Genomic DNA, 19,959 nt, shown 5'->3' with positions numbered 1-19,959 from the left:
ATATTTCTGTTCGGAGTTTTTCCGAACAGTCAGGTGGCAAGTCGATACTGTAGACGCTGAAATCGCATTATTAATAATAGGAGTGACAATTTCGAACAAAAGCTTCAAAGCCATATTGCTGACAATATTTCTCCCTTTCCTAGAACCACACTTACTGTGCATGGTGGCGATTCTCTTGATTACCTATAGGAGGAAGATAAAAGCCTCCAATGCATGTATGTAGCTCGTGTACGGCTCAATTAACAAGGCAAACAAGTGGGCCAGTCATAGGCTGATTACTTACATATGCATGGAGTTAGGAGAGCTGAGGCAAATGGAATTATCGCTAGTAGCTGCAATGCTCCCCGGTCATGAAACTATCCTTGAGCTGTGCTCCTCCGAAGGATTTCATCGTGAAACCGGAGTATCATTGCACCATGCACAGATCTAGCAGATATTTGGCGCTATACTGAGGCCATATTATAGCTCTACAACGGCTGGATTTGATCCTCATCGCTATTGAAACCGAGCGGGCTAGCTGAGGATCCCATCGGTCTGCGAGTGGATATGTAGATGCATTCTACCTCGCATAGTAAGCAGGCCATATAATTAGCATTCTTACATCGCACTGGTAATTGGTCAGCGAGTGACCGCTATATATGTGCATTTGTGGCGTTGTTAACAACGAAAATGGAGTGCATTGATTGAACCGCCACGCTTCATATTGTTGGCAGCCCTCTCCGGACGAGTGCTATTGAGACGGCCTGAGTTCAAGTGGATACCCTAAACAAGAGACCTGAAAGAGGTACTCCTACAGTAGTAGCGTTCCAGGCTGCTCAGCGACTATCCTTGCTCCATCACAATTCATGTAAGTTTTTATATAGAGCTTACGTCAAGATTAATAGCTACATTTTCTTCATCTTTCTTTCTTTCAGTTTTTCTATAGATTTAACAAGCTCATGAAATACAAGGCCAAACATATACTTCTAGAGCTGCATAAAGTAGGGTTTAGAAAACTACGTTTAACTGTAAATGTATGCTAAGAGATTTGCTTATGGCCAAATTGATAATAGATCGGCATTGCTATACGTTTCTGTTATCTGCAAGATACAATGACAAAGGCCAAGCTGTACTCTTGTGATTACCGCCCCAGCTCTTCATCTACGGCCAGTGACCCTATATCTGCTGCAGCTGCTCCCCTTCAGAACTTTGCGCTGCCTTGTTGTAACGCACAGCAGTTCCGACCGGCGGAAAAGAAATTGTAAGTTTCTTAATATATCTTGGCGTCGGATCCTTACCGTCAGTATCCTCAGGTCGTATTGGCTCCGAAAAGTCGATACAATAGGCCGCACGTAGTATCGTAGAGATTTTGGTCGTATATGAAGAGCCACCGTTATGATAGATTGAAATAGCACCGAGTAATATGCTCAGAAGAGTCATACCTAGAGCAATGGCATACGCAAGCAAGAGCGTTCGAGCTGCGTATAAGTAGACCAACCCGTAAGTCGTCACTGCCACGTCTATATCTGGAGGTGCGTAGGGGGAAGAGTAATTGGGCCTGTGGGTATATTAGCGGAAGTATACAAGGAATTTGGCGGCAAAATTCGTAGAATGACTTGACTAACTGGAACAAGGGATTGCTAATTAGAGATATGGTAGCATTACGGAACAGCTCCTCTATCACACCGGCCATGGGAATGGTTGAATTAGGCGCTTGCTCGACAGAAACTCCATTCCAAAGACCATTTGCACCATTTAATAATTCCTGTAGTGAAAACTTTTCAGAAAGAGGTCGTATAAAGTTGAATTCTTTCGTATTCAGAAGCGGTGTCATCGCCATTTGAGTGTCAATTATTTGCTTCTGTTGCGAGACGTCATAGGCGATGGTTCCCACGAACATGCGCCCGAAAGCATCCATAATGGCCTGATAGGCGAATGTTTCAACCAAGGAGACGTTGTAGCTAATCTTGTCACTTCCTGCTTCTGGGTAGCTCACCAGGTTTGCGCCTGCAACTCCGGGCTGGCCTATAATATTGTTGAACGAACCTTGTGTCGTAAGTTCAATGCTCTGGATGTTATCGATGTATGTGAAATTAGCCACATAGGAGGTGTTGTACATCATACACTTTGTTATAGTCATATTGGCAACTTGATCAAGAGCGCTCTGACTAAAAGAAGTTGAATTGTAATCTGTACACGCGTGTTGGTCCACATTGCTAAAATGCATGCTTGGTAGGGCCGCGATGAAGAGTGTCAGTGGTTCTCTGGCTGGCGAGGCATATATCGGCCCAACACCCCGCGAAGGTGGCCCATATGGAGTGTTGTTGGTACTCAATGACATGCCAGGGAATGGCAAAGAATTGATATCGGAGCCTCCATATTCTGCCTCTGGCACCCAAGAAATGTAGCCGAAAGAATATGCACACGCACGTACTTGGTCTTCCCTAGGTCCTACTGACATTGTTACGAGAATATTATTCGTAATATTGTCGTACAAGGCCGAACTATTGTCAAGGCTTTTGCACGATAGTGCTGGCCCGGGAAAGTTCAAGACCCATGTAGCATTTTGATGGGGCGACGATATTGGCAAGATACGGCCTCCTGCTGTGCTTTCCGCTACAACCTGCAGAACAGGATACTGAGGGTTGTAGTAGCGATAGTCAGGTGAAGTTGACTGCTCAAGTTGTATTTCGGCAAAGTTGAGACTGGTAAAGTCAACTTGAGGGACCCTGGTCATGGAGACGGATGTTGTCATTGACCACTTGATATTGAGGGTTGCTGGTGTTATAAAGAATGCCACAGATAAAATCCTGGTAACTATAAGTGGACTGATTACCACATATGGTATCTGAGGCATGCATACCAGAAAATTGTGATCAAAGTCATCCTGATGGGGCTGCTTTTCCATAGTCGGAAGTCAAATACATTCCAGATGTTAGTTGTTGCAGTTGCTAAATTATCAATTACCCCTAGCTTTGAAGGCTTCGTTCTAATCGCTACCCACAGCGCTTGATTTGCCGCAGTGTGTATCGCGACACCGAGAGCAGAGTTGACAAGGAAAGCGAACACCGATCCGACGGCCAGGTTGAATTGCTGTCCCGTTAAGCCGCCAGCAAAGCTTCTGAAATAGACGACATTTGGTGGCGGGTTTCCCGAAAGACTCTGGTAAAAGAAGTGATGACCGATGGCAAATGCAGCGCCGAATAGCAGCATGATCGCCATCGTCCCCCCAGCGGGGTGAGTTGCCCACTTTGGAAGCATAACTAGGCGTGGATGCGCGTCTTGAGAACGCGGGTCTGTCGTTGGCTCTGGAAATTTTAGATACCCATAAACTTTCAAGCCTGTCGTTGAAAGCTTATGGAAAATTATTCATTCCGGATACAGCATGCTGGAGCCTTGTTTATATAGGTTAATGTTAGCAAACTGATGGCTCCCCGAAACCTCTGTTTATCTGTTGGTTGCAAGGTTATTTCATGCCTGGAAATTCAAAAGTTCCAAGTTCAGCTCAAGCATTATTTAATCAAATGCGGGGTAAATTTCAGCCTGCTTTCCTTATCTGATTCGGGTTGCATGCAACCCTCGCATAACAAACGATACAACAGTTTAACACCATCAAGCTAGTCTATGTGTGGCTCCCTTAGATGCCTTGCCGTTTGGAGGCAAATTAAAGTTGTTTTTATGCATCCCAAATTTAAGAGTGGCATGACGGATCACGACGAGGAGCTGATAATACAACACAAAATAGATCTTAGATGATTGACAGTTTGTTATTAAGCCTAGCGGCTAGCCGAAAAATGCTTGTTAATATAGCGAGGAGAATGTTGCGGCTCTTTCACTGGGAATGCACGCCACATAAATGTCAATGTACCTCTACAATATATCGTAATAATGGGGAAGCCGAGGAATTCTTTTTTGTATAGAAGCCATCAGTTTTTCTTAATCTTGTTGACCATTGCTCGTCTTCCCATAGTCATCTAATCCAGGACGATTTCTTTGGGCAATAAAATCCAGAATGGGAGGTATCTGTTCAACGGTGCGCGTGCAGTCCGGAGACTCATGCGCATCTCTGGCTTCAGAGTGCGGTATTACCGCAGATGAATTCTATCAGTACAACCTCCGGGCCAATCGCTGCTCAACACTTACTCCTGGGCATTGCATCTGTTGTTCCTCTGGGTCACTTCCCAATCATGCACCCCAGCCAAACCCACACGGCTCTTGCGCAAGTTATCTGGTACAGAAGATGATAATTGTTCTCGGCTAGCCGTCACTTATGAACCACTCACTGTTGACGACATTGACTCTTACAATAGCAACACTTGGAGATGGCTAAAATGTGACCATCTCCAGGCTGAACAAACCATTTGTCTCAGCGCTGGGACACCCCCATTCTCAGCTCCCATATCCGATACCGTCTGTGGACCATAAGGTGCCTGATACACAAGAGCCAGCAAATGGAATAAGCTAGGAATCGCTGAACCCGTGTCCGCTGAATGCCTGCTGCGACGTATGGGCCAGTGCGGCAACACAGACGAATTCTGTACACCATCCAGTGCCTCTACAGATGCTCCTGGCACTGCCGCAACTGGGCAAAATGGCCGCATCTCGAACTGTGGTTCTGGTGTTGTTAATAACGCCGTTGGCTCGTCCGAAGTATACAGAATTGGCTATTTCGAAGCCTTTAATACTCCGCATCTTGCCTGAACATGAGTACCAATTACACTCTATCTAGCTATACATGTCCATTTCGCTTTCGCAAATGTTTCGCAAACGTACCAGGCTGATATCAGTGGCATAAAGGGGCAGTGGGGACCTTGTATCCGACAGAAGGCCTGCTTTGACAGTTTTAAGAAATTTCAGGCTATACTAAATTCTTTTGTTATAGAGTTTCAAGCGAATCGTATCTTTCGGCGGCTGGGCTTTCAGTACCGGTACAAGTACTTATGACATCTTCCGCGACCTACCGCAATACGGTGCCATGTTTTACAAGCATTGTCAATTTTGTGGCGACTTGGAATATTGACAGCGTCGATATCGACTGAATACCCCGGAAGTTGTTAGACAGCTATTGTTTTCTATAATACAGATTGACTAGAGCTGACAAAAGAATTAGGGTGAGCCTATATACAGGGCATTCCTCCAGGGAGCGCGAGCGAAGGGACTTACTATTTCAACTTCCTCCAGTCGTTAAGAGCAGCACTTTCTAGCGGGATTTCGCTCTCTATAGCCGCATTCGCCTCATATTAGTATTACAAGGATTACCCATTGCTGATATTGCCTCTATTGTCGACTACATCATATACATGACGTGTAAGTAGAGCCTTTGCCCGCAGATATCCCTTGTTGTATAGCTATATGTCACTGACAATTACCTTATTTCAAAGATGATTTACATGGCCAGTGGGATATGGAACCTAATGGGCCGATACCGGCTGCTCTGTTGAGGGTTGTCTGAGGAGCCATGGCAAGATCTCATTCTTTCAATTGCTGTAGCTGAACAACAATATCATCCATGCAGCATGTTCCAACTGAGTATCCGTTTAGTCAACCTTACAGAGACATTTCAGGCACTGTCTATAACTACCAAGGCAGGCGTTCCAAGCAATAAAACCGTTGTAAGACTTGCGAGTTATGCGCGTTTCTTCCAGATGGCAAACCCATCTTACACCGGGCCACAGTGCCCCTTCACTAGACCACAGTCTGGAGCAACTACGGGTTCATGCACTCAAGCAAGTTTCAAGCCCTCAAGAGAGAAGAGAAACATGAACTAATTAGTATATAGGCCGCCGGTTATATCAACAATGCCGAGCTCAACGTCATCATCAGCAACGGCAGTAGTAGTAGCGTTACAACATCCGCTCCCACTGCTACAAGCTACTCACCCAGAATTAGCGGGATACCAAGAGCTGCTGCTACTGCCTTAAATAATTCATCAGGAGTAAGTATCAAAGAAGTTAAACGGCCTTTATCACTACAAAAAGCTCACTATGAGACAATGGTATGCTAACAACAGCTCCTATCACTACACGCAACCCACCAAGAGCTAGCGGCTCTCCATCAGTTGTTCCTACAGCCTCTGGTAGCTTGTGAAAAGGGCATTGTTTACCATCACCAGTTCTCACTGCTGCAAGCAATTTATCAAGAGGTAGAGCCGTATACCATGTTCAATTGCTCCAAGCAACTCGCCAAGACCGAAACTATTAATCCGATGCCAGAGATAGAGCTAATACTATCCTTCCCCAAGACAAGAAACAGTCGTTTACATATTTTGCAAAGATATTTTTTCTCTTATCTACCTCTCTTTTTCCCAGACTAATGACAAATTTTTTTTACATCCAGTCTATGAAGTACGAGAAAGAGTGTAAGCTGTAATACAAAGACCATAATCCGTACTCGGTCCATACCCCACATAAATCCGACACCCATAGATTTTCAGCCCCACCCGCAGACATCAAATCGCTACATCATGTCGCGCCCTTCCTATTTTCACATCTCTCTGAGCTCTTTTCGACAAATCAAGATTTGCATCTCATAACTCCGCGAAGCCAAGATGGTTAAAGGCAGGGTGTTGATCATTGCCGGGTCAGATCCCTCTGGAGGAGCGTGAGTGTACCTGTTCCTGTTTCTCAATGTAGTCATTTTCCCTCACTATATCCGTTCCTACTATGTGTTGCATGAATCGTTTTATGCACGATGGTTACTCATTCGACTCTCAATTCAATTCCCTTCACAGTCTCATCGAAGCTTCTTTCTTTAGAAGATATGTTTTGTATAACAATGTTTACTAATACGAGCGTTTCATCACAGCGGCCTGGAAGCAGACCAAAAAGTCCTCGCCGCACACGGCTGCTACGCAATGACTTCCACCACGGCGCTCACAGTCCAGAACACCAAAGGCGTCACAGGCGTACATGTCATACCCTCTGATTTCGTGGGAAGACAAGTCGAGGCGTGTCTTGAGGACGTAGGAGCCGACGTGATCAAAACGGGTGAGTCCCGTCTCTTGCACTATTAAATCGATCCTATTAACATAGACATATAAAAAAGGAATGCTGGCATCCGCAGAAACAATCGAAGTCATCGCAAAGCTAGTCACAAAGTTCAACGTCCCAACCCTAGTAATCGATCCAGTAAATAACCACCACACCATCCCTTCTCTTAAGATGCAAAAACTAACAACTTCCCAGGTCATGGTCTCAACATCAGGCGCTCAACTCCTCCCCCACGAAGCCATCGCCCAACTATCCCAGCACCTCCTCCCCCATACCACCATCCTCACGCCCAACATCCCAGAAGCCACCCTCCTCCTAACGCAAAACGGCCAACAAGTCAATGAGATCCAATCCGTCAGCGACGTCGAAGCCATGGGACGCAAAATCCAGCAACTAGGCCCTAAATGGGTGCTCGTTAAAGGCGGCCACATGCCATTCCGCAAGGATCTGACAGTAGCTAAGACAGACGAAGAAAAGGAAATCGTTGTTGACGTCCTAGTCGGGCCTGAAGGAAGTGTGTTGCGAGTGCAGAGTCCTTACCAAAAGAGCACAAGCACTCATGGGACTGGCTGCTCTCTAGCTTGTAAGTACCCATATCTCCATAAGAGCGAGGAAAGCTACATAGGAGCATCATACTTACCGTTTCATAGCCGCCATTGCAGCGAGAGTCGCTCAAGGCGCCGACATGCCCACCGCAGTCCGCGGCGCCTGTCGCTACATCGAAGCAGGCATCAAGACAGCGCCCCAGCTCGGCAGTGGAAACGGACCACTCGATCACTTTCACTCGACATACACTCTTCCTTTCTCTCCGTAAGCAGCCCACCTCTACTACTCTCCTTACTCGGCTAATGGTCTTCACACGCAGAGGATACTTTGTTGAGTATCTGCTAGAACACCCAGCCGTACGCAGCGTATGGGACGAATTCGTCTATCATCCATTCGTCATGGCCCTGGGCAACGGAACACTGCCGGTTGAGTCATTCAAAGGTTATATTGTTCAAGACTACCTCTACCTTGTAAGATCTCTCCCTTGCTCTTGTTCGTACAGCCAAAGCTGACATCCAGTCAACAGATTCACTTTTCCAGAGCAAATGCGCTCGCAGCATACAAAGCAAAGAGCATCGGCGACATCTCCAGAGTACGTCCAACACTCAAAAGCCCAGAACCAATCATATCTAACAATCATCCCAGTCAAACGAAATCGTCTCCCACATTCTCCACGAAATGAAGCTCCACATCAACTACTGCAACTCATTTGGCATTGCCGAGCCCGAAATCCAAGCAACGCAAGAACTCCAAGGTAAGCTCCCCCTCTCTGTCGAATCCCCTTTCAGTATTACTCACACATAAACGCAGCCTGTACCGCATACACCCGCTACGTCCTCGACGTCGGCCAAAGCGAAGACTGGCTCGCCCTCCAAATGGCCCTCGCGCCATGCCTCCTCGGCTACGGCGCCGTCGCAAAGATGCTCCACGCCCATGCGGATACGGTCCGCGACGGGAACACGTACTGGGCGTGGATTGAGAATTACAATGCGGATGACTATGTTGAGGCGGTAAGACTAGGAAGCGGTGCGTATTTTACTTTGCTTTTTACTTTCCAACTTTAAAATACAGAAATGAGCTAATAATGATAATGGCAGAACTCATTGAGAAGAACATCAGGCTGCAGTCGCCTAGTCGGATAGAAGAACTGATTAAAATCTTTGTACACGCCACAAAGGTAAGAACAATCACAGCCTCAACAATATGAAAGGACGTTTTACTAACAAAAACGAACGTGAAAGATGGAAATTGGTTTTTGGGAAATGTTTCCGTACAAATAACGGATAGATAGAACTGTGTAGGTTTTTTATTTTGTACAGATATGAGAAACCATAGAAGCGACTATGATGAGATAGATGTTTTTAGATAGCCTGAGTCAATTATATAAGGCTTCGGTGAGAACCGAATTCTCCCTAGAGATTATGTCGAAATGGCTGAGCAGTAATCCTTTTCTATTACTTATGCACAAACTCCGTCGCTCTTCCTTCTCCCAGAACAAAACACCAAATCACACGCTATACAACATCTCACTTCTCCTGCCACATCGAAGATTCAACCCTCCGCGGCACCTCTCCATCAGGCATCATCATATCAAATCCCTGCTCTGGCAAAGGTGTCGCCATCCCACGGTCTTCACTCCTATTCGCCGCGGAACGTTGCTTCGTTCGACGGGACTGCTGATGAACCCAGGAAGAGACAGTGCGGAATCGGGGACGCAGGTCCTCCGAGGAGTTTGTCATGTAAGTGTCTCTGCTGTGGTCTCTGCTGTTGTTACGGGAGAATCGGCTGCCGAAGCTCTTCCTCTCAGGGCTAGTCCTGACGGCACTGAGGTTAATATTTGAGTCAAACGTATTAGATCGGTTTGGAGTGGCAGCATAGGTGGCAGCAGCAGTGGGGGGCTGAAAAATGATGATGTCCCCATCACCAAACCCCGACGATAAAGAGGAGACATCGCTGATGCGGGTGTTCTTGCGCGAAGGTGCCAAAGATTGCGATCTCGAGGTGTATGCACTCACACTCGCTCTTGCGCTCTCCAAATGGGCCGCCGCCATCTGCTTGGATTTTTCCCGAGCGACCCCAGTAGCCGGCGGCGGTGTAATTTTAGGTCTCTCCAGGATATCCGACACTGAGTCCCCCAGAATCGGTGTGCGGAAGACCATCCCGTAGGAATTGACCGTCACATTCTGGGGTGGTGTCTTGGCTCCCAGTCTCCTCTCCAACAAGCCAGCCTTCTTCGGAGCACGCGTCGGGGCCGGCTTCTCGTTTACGGGACCGTCTTCATCGTTGGAATCATCAATGCTACACCAGCCAAAGGTAGCTGGCAGCAGGTTGCCTTTGATGGACGTAAATCGATCCGCAACTCTGTTAGAAACACGCCGAGGGCCGTCAAGCATGTCTCGGCTGGCTGGCCAAGCGCTCTTTCTGCCAGCAGATTTACGCTTGGCCGAGCGCCAAAGAAACCAGGCGAGAACTAAAAGGATGATACAACCACCTAATGCCAAAATAGTAAGTCTTGTGAACACTAGGAAGAGAAGAAACATGCCGCCCCAGGATACACACTCACCAATGGACGTGGACGCAATGACGGCTTTCTCGCTAGCTGGGCTCAGCCTATGTGCCTCGTGCCCCAGAACTGCTGCGGCTGTTCCACTTGGGCTTGCAGTACTCGTCATTGCTGTCATTTGTGCCCCCGTTTTTGTCCTCGCACTCTGGTCTGGCGCAATGACGGATGTTGTGAAAGAGCTAGGTGCGTCTCTCGTACGGCTAATGGTGGATCTGTCCCCCGAGCTCCCTGTCGTCTGCGACTCATAAGGTGGCGCAATAGCCGTAAGGGTGGTTCGAGTTCGTGTTGAGGAAGGCCTGCCGGTTGATTTTGATGCACCGTCGTCATCGCTGTCGTCGCCGCTGTCGTCACTGTCATCGCCGGTAGACGTGCTCTTGGGTAGAGGTGCGCTAAATGACGATCTAGGAGGATTCGTAGTGGAAGGCGATGGAGCTCCAAGATTTTCGGATATGCCGTCTGTGGGGGATGCCGCAGGAGGAATAGAGATGAACGGCGGAACATGCGATTGAGAGGGAGCAGACGCGGGGGGCGCTGCGGGTGATGCTGCGGGTGATGCAGGGGATTGCGCGGGAGAAGCTGCAGGAGGTGGTGGCTGTTGTGGTGACGATGCAGGAGCGCCGGCTGTCGGAGGAGATGATTTTGGAGGAGATGATTCCGGAGGAGAGGATGCTGGCGGCAGTTGTGGTAGAAGAGCAGCGATTGGGTTTGGCGGCAATGATGGTAAGGGAAGCGGTGCATGAGAGAGAAGTTGCGAGAGAGGATGAGAAAGAGGAATAGGTAGGCCGAAATCGACGTGGGTTCGGCTGTCGTTCTCGTCCTCACTTTCGTCCTCACTCTCGTTCCCACTTTCGTCATCAGTCTCATCATCTGTGTCCAGCAGGTCCCCCAAGCCCCTCTTCAATAACCCCCCAGCAGAGAATGATTCGCCCGCCGGTTCTAAGCTTGCCGCAGATCCATCTCCAGATTCTCCCTCGGTGTCGCTCCCAGAAGACCTAGGAGATGTGCTTGCGTCGTGGTCGGTCGGTCCCTGTGAAGACACATTCACGTCCAAACTCTTCCTCTTGCATCTGAACCTCAGCCATCTCTTCGCACACGATGCGTCACGTGTCTGCCTCTGCCGCTCTACCAGTCCATCGGAACGTCCAACATCCGTTTGCCGTCTCTGTATCCTTGAAGTTGGCGCCATAGTACACTGCCCAAGCTCTTTCTCGATCCCCCAACTGTAACGCAACGTTCGTGTAGACCAGCTTCAATCAACGTGCGCTTAATTCATCACAAGACCCAAGTTAAAAATCGTTTCGAAAGGAAAGAGGCGTGAAAAATCATCGACCCGTGCGAAATCCAGTTCCGGCTTTAACAAAGAAAAGAAAAATTAGCACAACAAACAATCTCCCATACCATCGAAAAGAAAAGAAAAAGAAAGTGAAAAGAGGGTCAAGGAAGCATAGAACTGTTCCCCATCCTCTGTCAAAGAGGAAGTGTGAAGGAAAAGAAAAAAAAATCGTGGGGGTGAGCTATTAAGATGACCGCTTGGCGTTCCGGATCTTCAAATGATATTATGGAGCAAGGATTCATGGGACACGCGTAGCAGCCATCTCAAGAACTACCATATCGGGAAAACATCCTGACTCCAGCTGGTGCAGAGCTCTATTCTGTTACGCCTTGAAGATCCATATTGCGCCTCCCCCTTCTGACCCTTTGGGACGGACGGACTGCAATGCTGCTAGCTTCACTAAACGCAGAGAAGCATACAGAGCAAAGGACCCATGTCGCGGGAATCTGCAGCAAGCGACGAGCTCGAAGGGCTGTAATGCTAGCAGTGGGAGCTGGAAAATACCCACCTCATCTCAATCTCATTAACGAGACAGGGGTTCATGGCAAGCTTCTGGCACCGCACGGAGAAGGCCGGACATGCTCGCGGCGGTTTGACGATTTGCTCGAGGCCTGAGCTTGAAGTTTGCATCTCCACGACAAAGTCGGGCAAGGCGCAACAATGTCGCCGTGACCGCCTCAAGAGTCGAGCTGGCAGCGACGTCGAGGCATCGCTTCCGTTCTAGGCAATCGCGAAAAGGCGGCCACAATTACTCCGCGAAGACAGAAAGCTGGACGCAGCGCAAAAGGTGCGACAAGGAGGCCTCGAATGCAACGCTCGCACTCATTCGTGGGAACTTGGCGTGCGTCGTCGAGTGTTTCAGGTGGAAAAGTAGCGCCGCGACATGAAACTGGACAGGGCCGGCGAGGGCCTCAGCTGCCAGAGTTGGCAGTGAGTTGAAGAGTTGGAGCTCAGCTCCTTCATCTTGCAAACCGCAATTACATGGGCGGACCCAAACGCCGTAAAACAACAAGCCATTATGCACGATGTTGCGATGGCAGATATCAAGATGGATCAAGATTCAATGGGAGATTGCAGTGGCTGTGGCTGGTGATGTGACTGGTGATGTGGCTGGTTAAGCATGCGAGTGTGGCGCAAAATAGCTAGTACAAACAGTCGCAAGCAACAGAGCACCGAGACGCAACACCAACAATCAGCATCATGTGCAGATTCCTGAGCTGCCTCGGCTGTCACGAGCAACGACACGCGCCTTGGATGGGCTTCTTCATTTCTACTTCGGAGCAACTGAAATACCGCAAAATACCTAATCTGCATTTGATACGCATGTGACCGGAAGACGCAGCTTGAGGCCGTCCGGACAGCCCAACTTCCGAGAGTCATGACTCTATGTTCTCAGCACTGGAAACTTCCGGCTTTCAAGTACTAAGACGGGCTTGAATTGCATCCCTCAAGCAACTACTTACGAACATACTGAATATACTGACCACCTGGGCCCATCATGGGGTCTCCATCGTTTCAACTCGGTTCTACGGCAATCTACTTAGATCATACAGCAGCATATATATAGAACAGAGGACGTGGGGAGGGTGGAGGAGCACACATCTACCTACGACCAGGCGTATCAGGCTCGCCTACTTACACCTCCACACTGAAGATGGCTGCTTCTGATAATAGGACAGTGTCGTGTGAACAAAGTCCGGCGTCTAGCTTCTTAGCCACGGCCAGACTGCAGTACCCCTCCATCTCGTGCAGTAAAGATAGACATCCAGCGATACCGGCCCAATGGCGTGCCCCAGGCCATGCGTCGTAAAGCGTCTAGCACATCCAGTTACTCATCACAGTGAAGCTCTCTCCCCGTCATCGCATGCAGCTAGTAGAGCTCTCGAGAGACCGCATTGCTCCTCTTCCTGTCGTAGACCCTCCGAAAGATCCCGAGAAAAGCGCCTCAAACTCTCCGCGAAACCGCTCAGTCAGCGCCGCTGGCCGGAACAGCTTCGGCATCCGGTGGCTTCGATGGGGCTGGCCCGTAAAGCGTTAAATGTGGTCCCGGCTCTGCCAGCCTGCCGCCCGGATCAAACCGGCAGTGGGAGGCTGTTGAAGACAGTAAGAGGAAGCAACAGGTTGAAGGAAATAAAGAGGGAGAGGGAGAGCACGAAAGCTCAGATTTCCTGGTGCAGCTGCTAGAGAAGCCCTTTTGTCCTAGCCAGCAATTGGCCCTTGGACGCATCATTCCGGAGGTCCAGTTAGGAAATCTTGATGGATTTTGATAGCAGGCCGCAGCAGGCTCGGTCTTCCGGGAAGAGAGGCGGGAACGCATTGATCAAGTCACAGGCTGGACCGGCAGTGGGCGGACGCTAAAGCACAAGCAGGAGGAGTAGATGTTAGCGAGGAGATGATGGTAGCACATGCTGGCGGCAACAGCCGTCAAGGCGATGACAGGAAACTGTTGCTATCGCTCTTCTTATCGCCTTGATAGGGGGACAACTTTTGAGTGGGTGCCCGACCCAATCAATTTCTGCGTTATTAAATTTTGCGGGAAGGCGGATCGCATTAAGAAGGAAAAATAAGTAGGCAAGAGGGAAAAAATTCAAATCCGCTAAACGAACTCCGAGCGTCATCCAGCTTTTTTTTTCTTAGCCCTTTGTGCCCTGGTAGAGCCCACCAAGGAAGCTCAAGCTCCGTCTTCCGAGCGCTCGCCGTCGAATTGTTTCCTGCCTCTGCAACACCACCTCGAAACACCACTTCAGCAATATCGTTCAGCAATATCGTAGCACCATTGCTACTCGCAGCATCCTTTTCTGGTGTTGCTACTCCCACCACTCGACGGCCTCACTGATCCCCGGTGCCGGAGCGTGAAGCAATGGCTTCATCACAATCCATGAGAGCCCTCGCCCGGGCCGGCCCATTGGGTCCCAGCGGCGTTGTCGCATCACGAGCCTTCTCTACCGCTACGAGGTCAATGATGCTGCGATCAGCGGCCAGGCCCTCCGCGACCATGAAGCTCGCCCACTCGGGCCGCATTGCCTTCCGCAGAGCCTACGCCGACGAGGCTCCCAAGCCCAAGCCTGGCAAGCTGCGCCGGACCTTCAGATGGGCCTGGAGACTGACCTACCTGTCTGCGCTGGGCCTCGTTGGCTACACTGCCTACGACATCTACGTGGACCGCCACCCCGATGAGCAGTTCAAGCCCGACCCCAACAAGAAGACGCTTGTCATTCTGGGTGAGTCAACTCCGAGCTACAAAGTGCTCACGTGTGGTGTAATTGAGTACTGACCGCGCCATCCGGACACAGGAACTGGATGGGGATCCGTTGCCCTCCTCAAGAAGCTCGATACCGAAAACTACAACGTCGTCGTAGTCTCTCCCCGCAACTACTTCCTCTTCACGCCTCTTCTGCCGTCATGCACCACCGGCACCATCGAGCACCGCTCCATCATGGAGCCGGTCCGCCGCATCCTCCGCGGCAAGAAGGCCGTCGCCAAGTTCTTTGAAGCCGAGGCCACCTCTGTTGACCCCGAGCGCAAGGTCGTGCGCATCGCAGACAACTCCGAGATCAAGGGCGCTACTTCGGAGACTGAGATCCCCTACGACATGCTTGTTGTGGGCGTTGGCGCGGAAAACGCCACCTTTGGCATCCCCGGTGTCCGCGAGAACAGCTGCTTCCTCAAGGAGATTGGCGACGCCCAGCAGATCCGCAAGAAGATCATGGACTGTGTTGAGACGGCCGCCTTCAAGGATCAGACCCCCGAGGAGGTTGACCGTCTGATGCACATGGTCGTTGTTGGCGGTGGCCCCACTGGTGTCGAGTTCGCTGGCGAGCTTCAGGACTTTTTCGAGGAGGACATCAAGAAGCTGGTCCCTGACATCAGCCCCCGCTTCAAGGTTACCCTCATCGAGGCCCTGCCCAACGTTCTTCCCATGTTCTCCAAGACTCTGATCGACTACACCGAGAACACTCTTCGCGAGGAGAAGATTGACATCAAGACCAAGACCATGGTCAAGCGTGTCACTGACAAGACCGTCGAGGCCGAGGTTTCCCGTCCCGACGGAACCAAGGAGCGTGTTGAGATCCCTTACGGTCTGCTTGTCTGGGCCACCGGAAACGCCGTCCGCCCCATCGTCAAGGACCTGGCCAGCAAGATTCCCGCTCAAAAGGACTCGCGCCGTGGTCTCGCTGTCAACGAGTACCTTGTCGTACAGGGCACCCGCGACATCTGGGCCATTGGCGACTGCGCCGTCGCTGGCTACGCCCCTACCGCTCAGGTTGCCTCACAGGAAGGTTACTTCCTTGGTAAGCTGTTCAACAACATGGCCAAGACTGAGAACCACGAGGATCGCATCGCGGAGCTGAGCGGCAAGCTGAACATTGCCGGCGGCAACTCTGCCGAGGCTTCCCAGGAGATTGAGCTCTTGGAGAGACAACTCAAGAAGATTCGCGACATCAAGCCTTTCAAGTACAGTCACCAGGGAAGCTTGGCCTACATTGGCAGCGACAAGGCCGTCGCCGACGTCAGCTGGTGGAACGGCAACCTTGCCACCGGTGGTAGCGTCACCTACCTCTTCTGGAGAAGTGTCTACCTCTCCATGTGCTTCAGCCGTACGTATTCCTTCTAATTGTTTCCTAATGTGATCACTGCTGACTAACAATCAACAGCACGAAACCGTGTTCTGGTCCTTTTGGACTGGCTCAAGTCCAAGGCTTTCGGTCGTGACGTCTCCCGAGAGTAGATTCTAGAACAAAAGACGAAAGACGAAGAGAGACAGACAAGAGGCGAAAGAAAAGAAGAGGAAGAAGAAAATAGGCGCAGGAAGAGCGGCTGGTTACCCGCGATTTACAAACCAAAAACACTATTCCATCACGGGACACATGCATTTCGCCATATGCACAATTTTGTTCGCGGGCGTCTGTTCTGTGTGTTCAAGCGGAAAACTCGTTTCTTTTTTTTTTTATGCATAGATTGGGCTGGGCGTCCTTAACCGCCCGGGCTGGAGATTAATACAAATTGTCGGATTGGGGTTCGAGGGTAGGATACCTCCCTACTTTGTAACTATTCTTGTTTTCATACATATATTATGGGAGAGCTGTAAGACGATATGGGATGGTTGCGAAGAGAGGGATTCTAAAATGGCGATTGAATGATTGGATGATTGGCGTCTTTTTACTGTAACTTAATTTGCAACTTTGTAAAGTTTGAAGTGGTTGTGATGTTAGTGTTGTGTCAGCTTTTCTTCGTATTACAATAAATCATGCCATTCGCCGACAATCAACTGCAGATTACATTGAAGGGACTATTTCAAATAGACATTATATCGTTTACAGTTAGAGTCCATATTAACTAATGTCAACTAATATTCGGTAGTTGATGGGCTCGCGGCTCGCTCAGAACCACAACACCGCTTGTCTCCTCAATGGTATTTTCATAAGAATACAGCCATCTTTAGTCACACATAACGACTACACCGACAAAAGTCAAATAAAAGGCTTTAACATGTCCAAAATACATACCTCACGTACCTACCCTGCTTCTCGGGCGAGCGGAATTAAAGTGGGTGAAGTGGATGAAGGCGGGGAAGAACGCGGGAAGTGGATTGGCTAGTGAATCTAACTAGAAATTGTGGAGCAAACAATAGAGAGATGGATTGCTATATTAGGAAAGACGGCGAGTTTGAACAAGGAGATTCAACGGACGGCATTGGAAGGAAGGGGTGGACGGGGGAGGGCATCTCTCCGTATGTGCGGTGAGGTTGAGTAGTTGACTATAATTTGGGCTGCTTTGCTAGGATGTTCAGAATGTGGGGTTGGAAGGATTGCAGCTGAAAGGTCAACGGACGAGGGCTTGGTGGCCTGATAATGGGGCGTCTTAGTACGGGGAAGAGGAACTGAGATGCTGCTATGACACAAGTCTGGGGTAAAGCATACTGCAGGTAAGACCTATCCATGCTAACATCGGGCGGCCGGGAGATGGCAGCTCCCGACAATTGGAGCTCCAAGCAGTTGATAGTTGGAGTTTAAAGAGCTTGGCAGAAACAAGTTAGGTTTCTGCGTGGCTGCTACTGGGTCCGGGACAAAGGAGGACAACAAGGTTGTTGATAAGGCGCTGATGGGCTGAAACGAAACATATGTCAGTTGTTGAACAATAAAATATAAAGCTCTTACTCAATGTATGATTGGAAAAATCGAGGACCAGTTTGAGTTCCCACTCTACACTTCATCTTCCTTTCAACTCTTCCTTCATTCCAAACGCGCTTCTTTCCACCATGGCAGAGGAAAAAGGCACTCGCAACCATGCCGACTCCGACTCCGACCGTTTAGATGCCCTCAACCGATTCCGCTCCGCAGCGAGCATCAGCATGACGCCGGAGCTATTCGAGAAGCTGTATCTGGCGCCGCAGAGCAAAGTCAAGGGACAGCTGAGAGATACGTTTGGAAACCCGACGCCGATGTAAGACAGAACATCCCACTTAATAATGACTGTTCAGTAACTGACTATGTAATTTGAATAGTGCTCTTGTCGGTTTCCTCATGGCTTTGACGCCATTGTCATGTGCTCTCATGGGTTGGCGCGGCGCAGGCGGTGACGGCGCAGCGACAATGTTCGTAACACACTTTACTTTCTTCACAATACTCTCAGCTACCTAGGTGAAACAGAGATTGCTAACGATGAATTCTTTGCTGCTAGCCCGGTGTACTTCTTTCAGGGCGGAATCCTCATGACCCTCGGTGGCCTACTCGAATGGATCCTTGGCAATAGCTTTCCCGCAGTGGTGTTTTGCACATTTGGTACATTCTGGCTCTCGTATGGAGGCGTGTTGAATCCGTCTTTTGCGGCGTTTTCTTCATTCGCGAGCGAGAACGAAGCTGGTGCAGAAGGTCTTAAAACAACAGGCTTCAATGCCGGTCTTGGTAAGTCTCTATTCATTGCCCCCTAATCATGGCTTCTTTATCTTCATACATTATTTCTGACTGTCTGTTCTTTCAATAATATAGGGTTTTGGTTTCTCTTCATGGGACTACTCTGTATTATATTCCTCATCTGCTCGCTACGCACCAACGTTGCCTTCTTCGTCATCTTTCTCAGCCTGGCTATTGCTTTTGGACTTTTGACAGGTGCTTTTTGGGCGCAGGCGGAAGATTTTGCGGGAAACTCTGACTATGCTCACAAATTGCTCGTGGTACGTACCCTCATGAAAGTTGTATATCATACTTATTCAACGCTTCGAGAAACTGATTCGTGCGTAATTACATACAGGGCGCTGGCGCTTCGGCTTTTGTGACGTGTTTGGCTGGGTGGTATATCCTTTTAGCCATTTCGTTGGCCATTGTCGATTTTCCAATTCAGATTCCTGTAGGAGACTTGAGCAATGTGGTCAAGGGAAGGTCTATCAGAGAAAGGTAGTAATGATGTTGATAAGCTTCCTCGTTCATGATTTTCTATAGCCCAAAAGTGTATCTTTATTGCCAACCCATCAACGGATGCGAAAAAGCATGAACTATTTCAATATGAGCATATATCCGACATGATTTATGACTATAAATTACCGCCCAAGATATAAAGTGCCTATTACTTTGAAGTAAGATACTGAGCGGGCCGTCTAAAGAACAAAATGCGAGCACAACAATAGGTAGACTACTCTACATCCACACAGCATTTTTTATCCTGATTTTCATTTATGATACCCTCATTGCAATTTACTACAGTTGACATAGCGAATGGTTTGGGATCATACTTGCTTCTATTCAACTTGTATCTACTAGAGCGTCTAGCATGCAAAAGTTCTAAATAATCTACGGCACTCTTGAAAACCCTACTGCCCATAAATAGTGTTAGCAGCACTTTTCACATTTCCTACATCCCAACAAAGTCATAATTAGAGAAAATGACAGCCGTAATAAAGCTCAATTACAGTTTCCACTAAATCTCTAGAATTATCGTCTACGTTGGCCAGTTCTATTTTAGGGAAATTTGAGGCAACTAAAAGAAGGACCTTTATACCGAATATCCTACCTTTGTTCTACCTGGCTTTTCTCCTCTCCAGTTTGGATAAATTTATGATGACAAAATTTTAGATACGAGGGAATCTCGATAATATGGACTCACACGATATCCGCAGCTCTAAATCAGCTGCAATCAAATATGCAATACTCACTCTCATCCAACGATGTCTTTATTACAGCTAGTGGCTATATTATCCTACCTGATATATCAACCATAAATGCTAGTAATATCACAAGTACATTAAACCAATCTTTACATTAGCCTTTTGCCTATAAGCCACTCTCACACAGTTACTTTCATAGTGTGCTCATGTAGGTATGCATTTGTGCCTTTACAGGCATCCATACACAAATTCTGTTCTCTTATTTCTGATGAGAAAACACGTTAACAGCGGTAACAGGAAAATGCCCCAATTTCGCGCCACAATCCATCCCGTATCAACCCGTTCCGGTACTGGCCTTTCCTCTCCTTCACCGCCTCCACACATCAGGCTGCATATGGAACTAGACAGCAAAAGGCAACCCAAAACCCTCTTCCGCGTCCATCCACAC

At 48.8% G+C, this 19,959-nt stretch overlaps 5 protein-coding genes across 5 annotated transcripts; 3 read left to right on the top strand and 2 right to left on the bottom strand.

The window, feature by feature from the left end:
* Positions 1-1,155: 1,155 nt before the first annotated feature.
* Positions 1,156-3,240, bottom strand: TGAM01_v207329 (hypothetical protein; the record flags this gene model as incomplete). Its single annotated transcript, XM_024550066.1, has 3 exons — positions 1,156-1,537; positions 1,605-2,789; positions 2,843-3,240. The coding sequence occupies 3 exons, from the start codon at positions 3,238-3,240 to the stop codon at positions 1,156-1,158; spliced, it is 1,965 nt and encodes a 654-aa protein (XP_024405154.1).
* Positions 3,241-6,526: 3,286 nt separating this feature from the next.
* Positions 6,527-8,794, top strand: TGAM01_v207327 (hypothetical protein; the record flags this gene model as incomplete). The annotated part of the gene is made up of 11 exons (XM_018807594.1): positions 6,527-6,579; positions 6,784-6,965; positions 7,024-7,106; positions 7,164-7,551; positions 7,619-7,778; positions 7,834-7,984; positions 8,041-8,106; positions 8,160-8,268; positions 8,325-8,540; positions 8,612-8,691; positions 8,756-8,794. The coding sequence occupies 11 exons, from the start codon at positions 6,527-6,529 to the stop codon at positions 8,792-8,794; spliced, it is 1,527 nt and encodes a 508-aa protein (XP_018659238.1).
* A 246-nt stretch (positions 8,795-9,040) lies between these two features.
* Positions 9,041-11,159, bottom strand: TGAM01_v207328 (hypothetical protein; the record flags this gene model as incomplete). Its single annotated transcript, XM_024550065.1, has 2 exons — positions 9,041-11,104; positions 11,151-11,159. The coding sequence occupies 2 exons, from the start codon at positions 11,157-11,159 to the stop codon at positions 9,041-9,043; spliced, it is 2,073 nt and encodes a 690-aa protein (XP_024405153.1).
* Positions 11,160-14,270: 3,111 nt separating this feature from the next.
* Positions 14,271-16,139, top strand: TGAM01_v207326 (external NADH-ubiquinone oxidoreductase 1; the record flags this gene model as incomplete). Its single annotated transcript, XM_018807596.1, has 3 exons — positions 14,271-14,631; positions 14,704-16,008; positions 16,066-16,139. 3 exons carry the CDS (start codon positions 14,271-14,273, stop codon positions 16,137-16,139), a joined length of 1,740 nt encoding a protein of 579 aa, XP_018659240.1.
* Positions 16,140-17,669: 1,530 nt separating this feature from the next.
* Positions 17,670-18,808, top strand: TGAM01_v207325 (hypothetical protein; the record flags this gene model as incomplete). The annotated part of the gene is made up of 5 exons (XM_024550064.1): positions 17,670-17,854; positions 17,916-18,005; positions 18,044-18,315; positions 18,400-18,584; positions 18,662-18,808. The coding sequence occupies 5 exons, from the start codon at positions 17,670-17,672 to the stop codon at positions 18,806-18,808; spliced, it is 879 nt and encodes a 292-aa protein (XP_024405152.1).
* Positions 18,809-19,959: the final 1,151 nt, after the last annotated feature.

Source organism: Trichoderma gamsii (assembly GCF_001481775.2).
Source record: "Trichoderma gamsii strain T6085 chromosome Unknown Scaffold_27.2, whole genome shotgun sequence".
Taxonomy (NCBI): domain Eukaryota; kingdom Fungi; phylum Ascomycota; class Sordariomycetes; order Hypocreales; family Hypocreaceae; genus Trichoderma; species Trichoderma gamsii.
This window is presented reverse-complemented; position numbering and strand designations above follow the sequence as displayed.